Source organism: Camelus ferus, chromosome 3 (genome assembly GCF_009834535.1).
Source record: "Camelus ferus isolate YT-003-E chromosome 3, BCGSAC_Cfer_1.0, whole genome shotgun sequence".
Lineage (NCBI taxonomy): Eukaryota > Metazoa > Chordata > Mammalia > Artiodactyla > Camelidae > Camelus > Camelus ferus.
Window position 1 is genome coordinate 69,915,804 of NC_045698.1, and position 16,956 is coordinate 69,932,759.

Consider the following 16,956-nt stretch of genomic DNA (forward strand, 5'->3'; position numbering starts at 1 on the left):
TTTTTTTAAAACAGAATTTCTCATCAAAGGGTTAGTTGTAGTTAACTGTGTGATTACATGTTATTATAGTCTTAAATTCTTAAACTGACTGTTGCGTATGGCATGGAATTTGAATTTAAAGTAACTATGTATTTTTGGTGACCTGCTATAGAAATTAACCTGTATTGATGAAACAGTATTTTGTAATCACCTAAGTAATCTTTCTTTCCCCATGCTGTAATGAACTTATAATAGTTTGGCAAAGGCCATTGTCCAATCTGTTCTTCAGCAAATTACATATCTTGTAAAATAAAAAGTTATTCATTTACTTATGAAGCCTTAAATTTTATTTAAAATATGGGTTTAGTCTCACAGTTAGAAAAACAGAGGTATGAAGGTTGAAGGACTCTCCAGAATCACAATTTAACTGGATTAAAACTTAGTAGCGAGAAAGATACATAATTATTTCTAATCATCTGGAAGGCATACACTTGAAGATTTTTAATCCTAGTTCTGACACTTGGCCTTAGGCAGATCAATAACCTTTCTGTGAAAATTTTCATTTCTGTAAAAAGATGCAGTGCCTGATAGACCTACTTACAGCTTAACTGTGAGAAGAAAGTGAAGTAACACAAAAGTGTGCTTGCTTATACTCAGACAGCCCAAGGGAGAAGGCCTTGGCCCTTAGGCATCTTTGAGATTTGACTTCTCCCAGTGAACCATGTAAATGACCCTTAGGAACGTATCTTCTTTACATAGATCTTGAGCTTTCCCCTTAACTCCAGAAACCCAACTATGGTACCAGAATACTTCAGACAAAATCACTGATATCTTTTACGGTTTCAGAGAAAAGAATAAATTACTTTTTGCTGTTCTTTGTTCTATTGAACTGTGGTCTTCAGAGCTTTCAGCTGAAGGCTGATTATTGATCTGACGCGCACTATGTTACTTAATGTGCTCATTTTTAGAAACAAAGTTTTACTTTCTTTTCTTCTAACAGAATTATTCTTTATCTTGAAGTGGGGCATAAATAAAATCCTAAATCAGAGTATGATGATGGTGCATAGTAGACGATTGATGCAGTGTCCAATGGACTTTGCTCTCTCCCCCAAATTTTGTAGGATACTGATTATTCTGAAGAGGATCTACCTCATCTCCTCTTCCTCTTTTTTTTTTAACTGGCTTTAACAGAACAGGAAAGAGACATTTGAAATCTGGACACAGTCTTAATATTAGAGAAGCTATAAGCTGAGAAATATAAATTGATAAAAGAAAGCCATTCCTGAGTTATTTTGTCATTTAAAATTACTCAGCTGATGATAAGAGCAAGAATTAAAATATTGTTCTGATCAATTCTGTGTATAAATAGTAGTTTCTTTTATTCTGTATATATAACCATTATTGTCCTTAGTTTTTTTTTAATCAAAATAACAAGCTTGCTGAATTTGACATACCTATTTATACCTATAACTTTTCTATTCCAAAAACAACTTGAGGTGGCTTGCAATAAAATCAAAGATAAAATAAAGCCCCAAACTTGAAGTACAAATTTAGAAGAACTTCTGTTTGGTTTCCATCTGATTGCAACCTTTGGACCCTTTCTTGTTATAAATATATGCTTAGCTACTTAAAATTTACTTTTGTTTTCATATTTGCTTTTAAGTCATTAATTGTTCATATTGCTTTGAATGGTCTGTAAATGCATTAGACTGGCCCTGTTCTGATCCCAGCTCCTGCACTTTTGAGTGTAGGTGGTCACTTGTTAAAGTGATAAGGACAGATTTTTTTTTTCAATAAAAACTATTGCAATAAAGAAGGAGATCCAGCAAGAGCTGAATTCAGCTTTGCTGAAACAAAAGACAGGAGACCTTATTTTAAAGGCTGAGATGTGCTAAGGGAAAGGCACTGAAGGAGGTTGCAGGACTGGCCCATGGGACTAGGCCATCTGGGTTTGTTGATTGGCACTTCTCCAGAGGAAAAACAGACTTCTCCTATCTTTATGACAGGAGGCAGTGACGTAAGTTAGAGCAAGGCATCCACTGGCTGAGGACTAGTGCACAATTATCTCCTTGAATGTGAGATAGAAGATTTACAACTCAAAGAGACAGAAGAAAGATTATTTACAATTGCTTGCTTTCTAAAGGAATTGCACTAAGAGGGGGTTTAGGAGCCTATCTGTCTATTACTAGGTTTTGGCTGGAACGAACAGTAAAGTTACTTAACCTTGATTTGCCTCAGTTTCCTCATCTGTAAAATGGGGGTAATAATAGTACCCATATAACAGGAATGTGTTTCAGAATTAAAGGAGTTAATACGTGTAAAGTCCTTACAGCAGTGCTGGCACATAGTAAGGTCTGAATAAATGCTCGTTACTATTCTTATCTTTAAAATGGATTTAGTAATAGTATCTATCTACTATATTGGATGGTTTTGTTATTAAATGATATCATACATATAAACATGGAGAACCATGCCTGGCACATAATAAACTTATAATAACTGTTGACTAGAAATAGTAATAGCAGCAGCAGCAATAGGAGCCACCAGATACCTTTTAGTCCTGAGTTACTCATAGACCTGGGTGATCAAACAGAAGAGAATCTTGGGATTACTATTACTTATGTTAGAATAGGTGTGTTTTGTAACATTCGTAATTCAAAGATTGGAAAAATATTTGTGAGCAATTTTGTACATGATTGTAAGATCTTTAAGCAGTGTTTCACCTGTATATTTCTTGGGTTTTAGATACATAGTTCATTTTGCAGTTTCTCTTTGATGGTTATGAGCATATTAATCTTTTACTGTCAGCATTTATGTAGCTCAACCTTCTGACTGTGCAACCTTCAACATTTCCCAGCCCATTTCCTTCTTATCACAGTAAGGGTGCATCTAAATAATTATAAAGCCTTTTAAGAAATGAAACATTTAAGAAATGAAATTGGGAGTTTGAGATTTACAGATACTAACTACTATGTATAAAACAGATAATAAGTTTCTACTGTAAAGCACAGGGAACTATGATCAGTATCTTGTAGTAACCTATAATGAAAATGAATATATGTATCTATATATATGACTGAAACGTTATGAAAAAAAAGAAAGGAAACAATTTTCTCAAACAGAAAAAATGGCCTATACAAAAATAGTAATAAAGGCTGAATCATATTTCTGTAATTTTTCTAACTCTAAGATACTTCTTTGATGTGTGTATGAACCTCCTTGCTTCCCTCCCAACACAGAAGTGAGAAAAGAGGTACAAATTTCACAATTTTTCGTGCTAACCAGTAGATCTAGAGAAACCCAAATGATCTCCATCCATATGTGTGGAGTCTCTAGATTCCAGCACTGTGCAGTAAGAATCCATGAATCATGAATTATTAAATGAATTCAGTCTCTATTGGGTTGTTGGGTATATTATCAATCACAGGACATACTTCACTACATATGGATTTCCTTTAAGGAAGTGGAATGCATCAACCAACAAATGCCCATTCTCTTTAAACTGCAGTTTTTATCACTAAAAATTCTTGATGTTAATATATTTGATAGTGGAAAATGGCATTTTAGATAAGAGACTAATAACTGGAAAAGTAAGAATAATTGAGTTTATGTTGATTTCTTCAGTGCACTACATAAAAATTTTAAAGTAAGGGAGATCAACCGAATACATTTTAAGACCAACTTTTATTCATTGTACTTCTTTAATATTTGGGGTAGCTGTAAAGTGATTCAAGAAATTAAGTATTTACTTATGCAAATAGCAAAGATGGTCAAAACTAACTCCTACCATTTAAAGTCAAATGCATTAGACTGTTTTTCTATAGAAGCATTTAAAGTGTTGCCTTTTAACTGTGACAGTACTAGAAATATCACTCAAGATAGTTGGTTTTGTAAATAGGATTTGATGACTTTTAGGAAAGAGTAGTAGGGAATAAAAACAGTATCTAAGTTCTCGACTTAGCCCTTCCATTAACCTGCCACCCAGCATTTGGCAGGCAGTGTTGCCTTGCTGGACCAGCAGTTCTTTTTCAGTCATAGGGCACATGCTTTTGCAAGTTACTATTTTTTTTTTACTAGCAGCAGTTTAATTTGGATTTTGTATCTTTCTTTCTTTAATAGTCTGATACGTACTTCTGCATGTCAATGCGTTTGCCAATGGATGAGGAAGCCTTCGTGAGTAAGTATTAATTGGACGGTGCGGAGGGGTGGGCAGTTGAAGGAAAGGCACCTATTTGAAATCAGTGGAAGGCTCTCTTTGATGATTATGAGCATATTAATCTTTTACTGTCAGTTTCTAAATGCATTTATAATGCCTAATGCAGAAACAAACTAGTCAGCCACTGAGAGACAAGATTACAAACTGTATCTGGAAAGACTCGTGAGTAATAGTAGTTAAGGAGTCGCATGCAGATGTCGATGGCCACCAATATCATGTGGTCCCATTTGTAGAGTATTGGCTTTCTGTCTGTGGTTGGATGTTTAATTCCACTCCACTCAACAGACTCTTTATTTACCTGCTGGTTCATGCTATAAATCGACTGCACTTAGAATCAACATTGGAGAATGTAAGATTTTACCTGTCAGACAGGTAGATGGGTAGGAGGAAGGAAGGAAGGGAGGGAGGGAGGGAAGACAGAGGGAACATCAGTCCTATTGTGTGTATTACAAAATAAGAAGACTCTTAAATGACAGGTCCTTCCCCAGCTGCGCCTTTAAACCAGATAGGAAAAATGACAAAGCACCATCTGTTTTCATCTGGGTTGTTTTAATTTAAACTTCCCTTATGACAGACTTTTAACTGTTTAGGGAAGACGTGTGATTGGCAAATTATTCATGGATTTGCTCCCCTTCCTTACTTTTCTGGTTTGGGAAGTTGATTTTGAAGAGTAAGTGATGGTAATGAGAGTTGTGCTTTGGTCCCTTGAAACTAATCTTCAAGTGGGCTGTCTGAAACGGTGATTATGTGAATTGTAGAATGTGTACCGTAGCCTCGGGGCCATCTGAGGATGGATTTTCATGAGGTGTTCCCTACAGGAAAATACATTATAGACGTGCAAAGCCAGAACAATGTGCATCTATTTTTTTTTCACACACTTTAGTGGCAATCACAACAGAAAATACAACCTATAAAAACACTCCCTAAACAAAACCTGCTCCACAGTTCATTTCTTCAGACCTTAGGAAGCTGAGCATTGCCTGACATTGTATACTTTGTATCATAATTGAATATTATTAAGAAAATAGTTAGGAAGTATGTTGCTCCCAGATCCTGAACTTCAAAGGGAGAAAAATAATTTAAGTCCCTAACTGTAGTGCTGTGAGAAACACCAAAAGTGATTTAGGCTATAAATTCATAATTTAAATATTGACAGTAAAGTTTTCCTCAATTAGATATCCACATATTTGGCAGCCTAGGAGAAAATAGCGTTTACTTATAAAAAGGAATTTTACCTGAAGTTTTTCTTTACAAATTTTATATTTTCTTTGTCTAAGTTCAGGAGTAGATTTGATTCTTCCTGTTTTTTGATGAGAAAACCACTCTACACACCTGTATAAATATAGTAGTTGTGTTTCAAAGCACTATTACAGGTCTCACATTAATAGGTGACTGGTCTGTTTCTGGAAGTGGTCGTAGTATATGATTTCAGAGCTGGTGACTCTAAGACCTATAAATGTATACCCTGGAATGTGTTATTGCTCTCATAGTATAAATGTGTTTACTTTCACATAATTTAAAATTGAAAATACAAGTCAATATATTCAGTCAAGAAAAATATTCAGAGGAAACACATAAATGGCTATATTAGAACCAAGGTGTTAAATGGTTCTTCATTTTTCTTAGGCAACTCTCATCTAAGGTTAAACTGTTTCCAGTTCTAAGGTCCTTAAAAGATCTTATAAGAATACTATTTTCAGTCTTTTCTGCCATACTTTATTGCTGGGAGGATTGCATTAATACTAAAGATTTTGTCACCTGTTCAAAACAGGATTGTTTCGTCCTCACTGTTAGTCTTTTAAGGTACTGCCCCTGGGAGATTTGTGGTTATCATTGTTTGCATTAATTCAGCAACCACAGAAGTTTAGGTGTAGGCAGAATAGAACTGGAAAATTGAAAACCAAAGAGAAGTACCAAAGAATTATTTATATAAGGGAGTAAGTAAGGAAAAATTTGCGTATTTTATCTCATTAATTCTTTGGACCACGCTGTAGGTTGTCGTGTTATAGAGAGAGAGAAAGAGAGGGTCATCTGTGTCTGATTTAATCAGTTGCTAGGACAGTTGTTTGTCCTATTATAAGAATATTCTTCCTGTAATCAGCCCACCACCAGCCATCATTTACTGAGGACTTGCCAGACACTAAAATTCTGAAAGCTAGGTGTATTTAAGCCATCTTACAAAAAAAAGAAACAGAAGGTCAGAGAGGTGAAGGAACGTGCCCAAGCTTTTACTCTCTATGTGCTCCCTATATGTATGGCATTTAAATCATAACAGATTTGGGTGTGAGGATAGTGATACAGGAAAGAAAGAGAAGTTATCAAATGGACAGATGGAGCTGAAATACAGCAGCAGCACGTCTGTGTCTTCCTCACATCCAATTCAATTATTCTTTCATTCCCTTAGCTTCACTTCCCACTGGGAACACACTGGTCAGTTCTGCCAAAAAAGTAAAATACCCCTCAAACCATCTTACAAAGTAAGACCCAGTATACGTGAAGATTTAAAGATTTGTAGAAGGAAAAGGGCTTGGATATGCAGGTTGTATGTTGGAAAGGTGATGATACATTGCTTATCCTGACTCTCAGAGTGAAAGTTTTGCTTGCGGGGTAACCAAGGCTTTTCCATGAATGAAGCTTTAGCCCTTTTGCGGGTTGTCTGAAATTCTGGGTCTCAGGGTGCCTGATCGTGAGATTAAATATGGTTGAAAACGAAGACTGGTAAAGACCTGTACAATTTTGTTCATTCTTTTCTTGAGACATTCATCATTTCATACCTTCTGTTTTCAGTATCTGTGCGTTTAAAATGTTTGAATGCCAGCAGGCTATGTACCGCAGGATAGGGTAGGGACTCAGTAATTGCTTGTTTAATACCTGAGTGAACACAGAAAAGGTGTTTTGTTTGGCCATTTTCTAAGGCAACATATTGCAGAGTAGACAATTTACTTTTGTCTTAAATTACACTTATTTAAATATAAGGGAATAATGTTTTTTAAGAAAAGCCACTTGTTCATAAATTCAACAAACTTCTACAGTTCTGCTGCATGTCAGTTACTGGGCCAGGCAGTGCGGGGTGTGAGGTATGATACAAATTCAAGGAAACCACAGCCTGGCAGGATTCTGGAAGACAAGAATACAAATTTTACAACATATGAAAAGAACTTTCTCCTTTTGCTTTTCAGATTTCTGGAGAAAAATCACAAAAGGCAGACTGCTTGTTAGGACTAAAATGAACTATCTTAATGGTGTTAAAAGCCAAAATTACATTGGAGTAACTCATATTTTGACTTTATACTTGTGTGACTAATTATGTAACTCATTTTCAATAAACATACTTCTTAATTTTGAGATGATACTTGCATGATTATCATGCAATTTATATGTGCATATGCCTGTAATATTGACATACGAGCAACATGTTTAATGTGTTTATATGTCAGTATTGAATTATTAAATGTGAATTAAAGTAGGTGTTTGGGGAAATTATATACTGAAGATTGTATAAAATTTTTATATTTTGAGCAAAATCATAGCTTTCCCTAGAGCATTGCTTTTGTTTATTGTTTTAATAAGAAACCAGAGAATTGGAATGGGTGAGGGTATGATAAAATCTACATTTGACCACTGAACTGTGATGCTGTCTAAAAGGTGTTTTACAGACACTCAGAAGGATTGGCTCTGACAGCAGCCCACTCAGCCAAGAAATTTGACTGTCATCTTCATCCACTTGCTTTCCCTCACATGGATGACCAGTAAATAAATGTGTCTTTTCCTTAGTGAATGATGGCAGGTCCCTATCTATCAAATTGCACTACACAAATGAGATAGAAGCCACTGAATTTAGAAATAGATGAAATTAATCTAATGATTCATTGCTTTCCCTTTCCCTGGGCTTCTCTCTTGAATGTGGAACAGTGGCTACCGCAGAACTGTACAGTTAGACTTGCATATTTCCAAATGTGGCCTTTCTTAAGCAAAACACATGTTAAGGTGACATTGGGATACTTCAGAAACCGCAAGGACAATCTAATTTTGATCACGCTTATGGGTCACTTACATAGCGTGACTAGAAAGACCAAGGTCTGGCAGGGTGTCATGCTCATATATCCACATTTTATGGCCTTGACCGCAGTAAATCGAAGGGCGTGTGTTTGTACACATGTGTGGGTCCTCATCCCCTCTCTGTCACCTTTCTGCTTCCAGTTAGTTGACTACATATGCTTTCCCTCCTCTCTTCACCTAGGATTTTCTCCAGCATGAATAATTTAGTCTCTGGCTTCCATATGGCCATTAGGTACCTTCCAGTGGGCACCCTCAGAGGCTATTCTTGATTCTTGGTGGGAGCTACTTGGAGAGAGCTGAGATAGCACAAACAAGATACACTGCTAGAGGTCTCTTATGAGTGGATAAAACCTAATTTGCTTGGTCATAGTCATGAAGGAGAAGCTGTTGCTGTATGCTGTGTCTCAGAGTATTTCTTGAATGCCCTCTGTCCTTTGGTCACTGAAATACGTTTCCAATATGACACCCCCAAGCCTCCAGATTTTTGTCAGGTAATAAAAACAGAGGAGGAGTAGGGACCATTTCATTATATTTTATAAAGCTGAGAGCTAGGAATGTTTTCAGATGCATCCAGAGATCACCAAGAAGTAACTGACATGTTGACAAAGCTGTCTTAATGCAGCCATGTCAAAATGCCATCCCTCTCCACCCCCTGGAAAATGACCAGTCCAGAAAGCCCAGTTTTGATTCAGGTTTGATGTGTAAAACGTCCTTCAGTGTCGAAGGGTTCTTGGCATTTTGACAGTCATTCCCAAGTAGCCATTTCAGCTATTTCAGTGGGGACAATTTCAGTGACCAACTCTAAAAAGATCTAGTGAGAGAAAATTGCTTGAGAAAGATGATACGGTTTGATCTGGATCTGGGACGATGGTCTATTTGGATCTGCAAAGGGAGGAGACTATCCTAACGGGCAACGGTATGAGCATTGAAGGAGCACATGGGGCACACGTGTGAGCCCCACCACTTGCTGGCTGCGTGGCCGTGGTTGGTTACTCAGCCTCACTCTTCTCTAGGCTCATCTATTTGAGGGGAAACGACCAGACTCAGAGGGTTGTTGTGAGCAGTAAATGAGCCATGCACAGGGTAAGCCCTCAGTAAATGTTAGTGGTTATGGTTACTAAGTGAGGACGGTGGCTGATGAGAGTAGAGTGGATGCTGGAGGCAGTAACATTGGAAATGTGGTGGCATCGGAGCTGCCGTAGTTTCATGGAAAGGCAAGAAGAGGAATAGGGATTAGATCCTGCAGGAAATTAATAGAGGGGTAGTACAGAGATAATGTTTCAGAAACAGGGCCTAATGAAGTTTATGCTATTTTATCTTGCATAGCCTGGATGATGAAGTCTATTTATTGGTTACTTAGTTGGTTCTGGCATACACCAAAAAGTTCCTTTATAAAAGATGGTTTAATTCTTTTTTGTGCTGGAATTCCTTTATTCAGTGATAAGGATTATTTCACTTTAAATTTGTGTTCAATTTATAGGCTTGCTCAGGTGTCTTATTTCTTGGTTAATTTGGTGACAGCAGCTTAAAGTCCTCATAAACCATCTTTAGGATTCTTTCTGAATTGTACATCATTGTCCAAGCTAGCGAGAGCTGACGACAATTTCTCTATTAAACTTTCTGATTAAAAATGTTCAAGCACAGGTCTTTATTTTAGTGTAGAGTTGCTTTATGGTTTGCGGGAAGCTGGCAGAAGATTATAATATGCCATTGCTGTGGGTTTTCAACATGCTGCCAAATGGACTCTGCTGCTGTGAGCCTCACACTGTCTGAACCTTTCTCGCCCAACCTCCAGATGATTAACACTGAGGGTGATCATATCCTACACTTAAATCACAACTCAGAGCATTATCTTCAGTTCCTATGAATGGTTTTTGGAGTATAATCTTTATTTTTTGGAGATAAAGAAATGTTTATGGGAGTGACATTAAGGTTGAGGACCTGTAATTTTTATTTAAATTATGACAACTCTTTTACATTATTGTTTCTTGAACCTTGCACCCCTCTATTTTCTCAATATTGAAAATGGCTTGAAAGCACTAGCAATATTAGCATACCGACTCTGTCACAGACGTGACCGTTATCACCAGAGGCTCCATTTGTCTGCTTTCTTCAGACCTCAGCCCTAAAACGATTTCAGATGATACAGCTGAAACTGCCTGATGCAACGTAGAGTTCCAACAATCTCTTTTAATAGAACAATTCTAAAGGATCAACAAATGTTTGTCCTCAGAAACTTTTCTATAAACACATTTTAAAAGAAACCTTCTTTTCATTGTTTGCCCTGTACATTCAAAAGAGCTATGCCATCCAAGTTAACTAAGATGAGTTAACTCAACTCTCAGTATGCTCACATAATAGAATATATTCAGCCACTAAAAATGGTAACTGTCGTCAGAATCACCTCCAATTCACCTGGGAAATTTTTCAAAGATACACTGACTTGGAACAACCTCTGGAGATTTACATAAGATATTGATGGAGGAGGGGCAAGACTGATCCAGGATTGACCCTGAGCACCTGTATTTTTTTTTAACAAAACTCCATAAGGTAATTCTAATGCACAGCACTAGCTGCAAAGTACTGCTGACAAAAATTATTTAATAACATGTGAAAATATCCACAGTATATGAAATAAACTATTAAGTGTGTATAATATGATTCCACTGGGAGGAAAAACGAAACAAAGCTAAACAGTAATTTTCTCTCATGATATATACTACAGACAACAATTCAAGAATGCCTAAGTTCTGGAGATCAGTTCTTTTTTATTTGATAGGTTAATTGTCTGTGGTCTGTAGTATATCTTTACTGCCTGTCTTTAGCTAAAAAGAGAGTTCCTCCCATTTCCAGTAGTATTTTAGGGTTAGTTGTATGTACATAGATATCTCATAAATTGCACATTCCTTCACTTGGCTACATGGGTTCTTCGAAATATTTCCTTGTCCTGGGTCTGGCTGATACATCAAAATTTGACATGCAGACCTGAATATCCACTTGGAAAGGAAAAATGGAGAGAAAGCCAAGTGCTAAATGAAATTCTCTCCTAGGTCACATTTTTAGAGAATTTTATGGCCCTGATTGTGGTCTGATGTTGGCTAAAAGAGGCCATAAATCCTGAACAGGCTCATGCAGTTAGAACAAATTTTGCTTAGAACTCCAGAAAGTAGACCTAGTTATCTCTCTGCTTGATATGCCACCTACACACGTACTTCCAAGTCTTCCGTTTCAGATGACATAATTCTTTGAGAAATCCTCCAACCTATGCACTTTCAGTGTCATCACATTTCCTTTAATTAATTTGTGTGAGTCACTATTTCTGGAGTCATAGTCCTTCAACAGTGTTTGGTTCCCAGGACTTATGCTTACCTGTCTATAAAGTTTTCCCAGGTCTCATACATCAGGCAATCCAAACTGCGAACATCTATTGAGACTGAAGTACCATTTCCACTTAAGCAGCTGTCATCTTACTATTGAGTTAGAAGAGCTGATGGCACTTTTAATCTTATTAGATATAATATTCCCTTGCATCCTCACAAGGCTGTGCTTTTGCCTGTTTGTCACTGTCCCAAGGCTGCCTTTGTTTATTCTCCCTGTCAGAACTGCACACTCAAACGCACTTGTTGTCATTATTATCCTCTAGCTTTCTTTCCCTTAGATCCTTTATCTTTGGCGTGTGAAGTGAGAAAAAGAAAGGAGGGGGAATGTAAGATGTGATTTTTAAATATTTTTTTCATATTCTGCTTTGTGTAGTGTTGGGATGTCCAGCATAGTTATACGTGTATCTTGTGCTCAGCGGACGTTGTTCTTATTCACGAGGGATGGGGTCTTGTTTTGCAAAGCCGGAAATAATGAGTGGGAGTGGCACAAACCCAGGAGGTGAACCTGTCAGCCTCATCTTTTCCCAGTTGACCTCTGCCCAGCACTGGCAGCAGGCCATTCAGTGAAATTGTCCGCGTCCTGCTTTATTTTTGCTCTGTTTTATGGCACCTACTGTTTAGATTTACATTTGGATATGGCATTCCTTTTGCTGGATATATTTTTCATTTCAACTTGCAATGAATTGTACTTGAGTTATAATTGTATGAATGCTTTGATATTACACTCTTTCTTTAGGAGATGAAAAAGATGGTTAGTTGTTTGTTTTCACTCTGTACCAATAATTTACTTAGCATTTAAATTAGATCTCGAGTTTCTGGAGGAATGTATGAATCGGTGAGAGTAAGTTTTTAAGAGAGGGAATTCTGAGGAATTTTCTTTTATTACCACTTAAAGATACTGATCTGTGTCTAATTATAGAAACTAAAGTTAAACACGTATCTAGTATGAGTTCAATGTGGAGCAAATAAATGGCTCTTAAAATAGTGTGTCAGAAGGAGAAAAAAATCAGAAAATGACTAGAGAAGCTCTACTTTGAATAACGTTTGCCCTTTACTTTACAAAGGACAGTTAGAAGATTCTCTTGCGCAAGCAGGAGCCCAGGCAAGACTTGTGGCTTTCCTTCCTAATGCAAAGCCACAGAGACTGTGTGTTGTCATCTTCACGATCTGTTCCTCTTCCAGTAGGCCTCCTCTCTGTCCTTACCTGAATCTTCTGCTTAATATTTCACTTTATAAATTTAATGATAGCCCACTCTTTTTCCAAAAAAAAAAAAAAAAGCTTTTGCTTTGTTTCACAGCAGTACTTATGGCATTAACGTAAAAAGACATTGTTGGGGTCTCCTGCACAGATCCTGACCACGCAGGGCTTGCCCTCAGACCTTGTTCTGAGCCTTCTCTGTGGTTCCTACTTTCACCTATGGTGCTTTTGTCCACCCTCCTAGCTTCAGGATTCAATTTTTGAGTGATTACCAAATATGTAATCCTCTGATCTCTTCCCTGTGTAAGAGTCACATAATCCCAATCTTCTGCTGGGTGTCCCACCTGGATTTTTAGCCAACACCTCAAATTCACATTGTTGTACATCCAACAGTTTAATTTCAATAAAGTTCACTTGGCTATGTTGGTTTATTAACAAAATTCTCAGAATGATTCAATCTTAGGAAATCTATTACTGTAATCCATCCATAATCCAAAAATCAAAGGGGGGGTGGGACCCATATGAGCATCTGCATAGGTTCTGAAAAAGCAGAGGAGTCAGCCTCTTGTTTGACAAGCCCTCACAGATTGGCAGAGGGGTATTTATGAAAAAAAAAAAAATTGAGAGTGGGAAGTAGATTCAGTCAGACCAAGAAGTTATAGATGTCCATAGAGTGATACAAGCCATTTAATTTAAAAAAAAAATGAATATAAGATAGCAAATAGCATCACGTACCAAAAACTGTAAAGTAAATAAAAGACGAAGCCAGGTACTCCCACCTCAGGGCTTTTTCAGTTTTCCTTCTTCAAGGAATGATCTGTTGGGAGGATTCTGGAGGGAGAAAGGAAATCCTGCACGCAACTTGAATTGTCTATCAAATAGACAAAAGGAGCTCTAAAAAAAGATGCGATTATGCACACTGGAGACTTAAGATCATTTTAGACAACTTAGAATTTTTAATGTATAAAGGCGGCTTGTAAACTCCCCAGTAGGGCAGTATGTTACGTGTGAACAAAAGAGGGTGAGCCAATCCCAGACCAGGACAGGAAGCTCATGCTCCATGGTGAGCATACATAATAATAACTTATCCCTAGTTCTTCCTTTGTTTTACCTCTGCACTGATTTTTGTTTATTTTAATGTCTTTCAACCACTACTGTTAGGACAAAAAGAGAAATGACATTGCATAAGTTTCAGTATCCCTTAAAGTGCACAGTACTCATCCAGAACAGTAATTTTCCCTCTTCTGTATTTTTGTAAAGACACATATTCAATTTTTATTTTCTTTTCTAGTAAGTTGTTTCTCCATGTCACATCCCAGTGACTACTGTTATTTTAAGATGGTAATAAATTTGTGTTATGAATCATTTTGCTTATGTTTTGACTACTTACTGTGGCTTCTGCTTCAGTACAATGCTGTGCAGCATCGTATGGTTCTCAGAACTATACCGAAATCTGAAAGGAAATACATTTTGAATATGTAGCCTGGAGCTTTCATTTTATACCCACATAATGCTCTCATCACTTTAAAAGAGGACTTTCATTAAAACATGTATGTGGGTATATGTGTAGTTTCAGCCTATTAATTATTCTTTTCTCCTTTTGTTATGTAATAGTTTACTATCCTACTAAATTATCAAATCATGCTCATCTTAAGGAATAAGATAATTTATACAACCAGGGCATTCTGTCATAAGAGCATCAAAACATCTTTGTTATATAGCTATTTGAACTGTTAAATGATGCGGTCTCTTGTGACACTTTGTGCATGGAAGTGTAAGTTGTATTCATATTCATGTATCATTTCTCTTAACAGTTGACTTCAAACCTCGTGCCAGCATGGATACTGTCCATCATATGTTACTTTTTGGATGCAATATGCCAGCGTCCACTGGAAATTACTGGTAAGGGAAAATGGGCTCATAGTACAAAGGGGTGTAGAAAATATGATTTTTACAAATACAAAGTACATCTTTGCAAATATCTTACACCTAATTAATAAATATGCAGAATATTTCTTTTTTAGAAAAGAGTATTGTTCTTTTGCATCACATGGTTATCATGGTTTAATTATCACAGTTATTTAGTCTGCTGTGGAACACGACCATCAGTCTTTGTCACTGACTTAATAAATACATGTCTGTTGTCATAGATAGTGTGTCTAGGTGCAGACAGCTTGTAAAGAAAGACTGAAATTTAGGTAACAGATACTCTGATGTTTATTTATTTAAGTTCATGATTCAACCCAAAGAGCACCATGGATCTGTTCACTGAGCACTCTTTTATCCCAGACACTGTGCTCAGTGATCCGTATGCACCATTTCATTTTAGTCCTAACGTCTTTGCAAGGGAGGTGTTAACATCCCCACTTTACAGACAAGGACCCTGAAGCTCAGAGATTCAGTAACTTGCCCAAGATAACATGGCTGGTTGGAGGCACACCAAGATTGAACCCTAGGCTGTCTGGTTCCATTTTACCACACTGCCTCCCATTTATTCAAGTAACTGTTGCAGTTTTAGAATTTATTTTAATCACTGTGGTGAATCTTAATATCATGTCATGAACAGTCAATAAACATCTATTAAATGCCTGTTATATGCCAGAACTGCAGCAGGTGCTGTGGAATGTTATAGGATAAATAGATATATTTTCTACCCCCAGAAACTTTCAGCATAATCATGGTTTGAAATCTTCACTTTCATTTTGTTCTTTGGTATTCATGACAATCAGTGATCTTTGAAAACAGCCATGCATTGTAAGCTTCATATTTTGCACCTGTAGCCTGAATCACTGTTACCTGTTAAACAATCCAGAATGACTCGTGCGTCCTGCTTTGCACTGGAAAGGGATCTCTTCTGTGGTCCTGCCCCTGCATAATCATGTATACTGATAGACCTCTCTCTGCGCATCCTAATATTCATCAGGCTGATGCGAGGCACGCAGCAACTGCTTTCCAGTCGTTTTTATAATAAACAATTGCAATATGTATTTGGAACTGTTAAGAGCACAAGGCAATTGGTGGAAATCTCCATAGACCAAGTACCATCAAAGCATTTGTTAATAGGCTTAAGTTATTTGATGAAAGAGGCTTATCACATAGGAACCCAGCTCACATGACTGGGTTTATGTAAACATGGAGTCAGCAAATCACAGTTAATACCCTTTGATATCAACATTCCAATTTTTGCTCTTCAGTAAATTTTTGTAAATAAAATCCTGGGATTAAAAGATTATTCTGTGACAGCTTTTTCTGAATCTTAGTCAGCAAATTGCATCTTTTGGTGTTTGTGATTTAAAAATATTTCTTGTGATATTAGCAATATTTACCTTTGAATTAGAAATAGTGAAAATAGTTAAAAGGGATGTAAGCTTTTAAAATCTGTTTTAGCTTCACCTTGGTTAAAGAGAATGAGTGAAAAATAAACATCACTTAAATATTTTTATGGCTCTAATTGTTAAGAAAAAAAATTACATAAAATGAACTAAGCCTGGTTCACTGTTCTCATGGCAAAGGAATATCATAGCAAACACATTATTTTGGCTCTTTTAAAATACTACTCTTCTTAAATACACTATTTTGAAATTAAGTCTGTAAAATATATTTTCCAAAGACTTCCAAGTTGGGGAAAGAGAGAATTTAAAGTAAATGAGAGTGAAAACAGCAGTTTTGAGTAAACCACATTTTTTTTCCGCTAAAATTAATACTTGAAAGACACTATTAGTAGAGTGAATGTGTAGTGAATTGTCTAGATTCCATGGGTAAATTATTTATCCCATGTGGGCTGGCCTTGGTTTTTTCATTTTAGCAAGGAACTAATGCGATCATTTACAGAACCCTATGCTCTAAAATTCCATAATTCTATGAATATAAATTGCATACAAATGCTGAGTCAGATTGGAAAGGCATCATTGTTAGAAGTTGGGTACGTGCACTGGTTACCTCACCTCAAGCAGGCAGGCCACAGTGTTTTGCCATTGAGTCGCATCACTGAGTAATGAGAATTCTTAATGACATTATGCTCCTGTCATTTTAAATGTATTTTTAAAATCTGCCTTGCAGCCCATATTCGCTGTTAATCTATAGGTTTGTTATAAGTGACTTTGTAACCATACACCAAGGACAAT

At 36.7% G+C, this 16,956-nt stretch overlaps 1 protein-coding gene across 11 annotated transcripts in view; it reads left to right on the forward strand.

Annotated features, from left to right (window-relative positions):
• The window catches only part of PAM (peptidylglycine alpha-amidating monooxygenase), a 214,337-nt gene that overhangs the window by 96,431 nt on the left and 100,950 nt on the right, over nucleotides 1-16,956 (forward strand). For all 11 annotated transcript variants that reach the window (XM_032476440.1, XM_032476441.1, XM_032476430.1 and 8 more), the window contains 2 exons: nucleotides 4,099-4,156; nucleotides 14,647-14,734. In XM_032476440.1, the coding sequence (XP_032332331.1) occupies nucleotides 4,099-4,156; nucleotides 14,647-14,734 (146 nt within the window). The remainder of the gene's footprint in view (nucleotides 1-4,098; nucleotides 4,157-14,646; nucleotides 14,735-16,956) is intronic.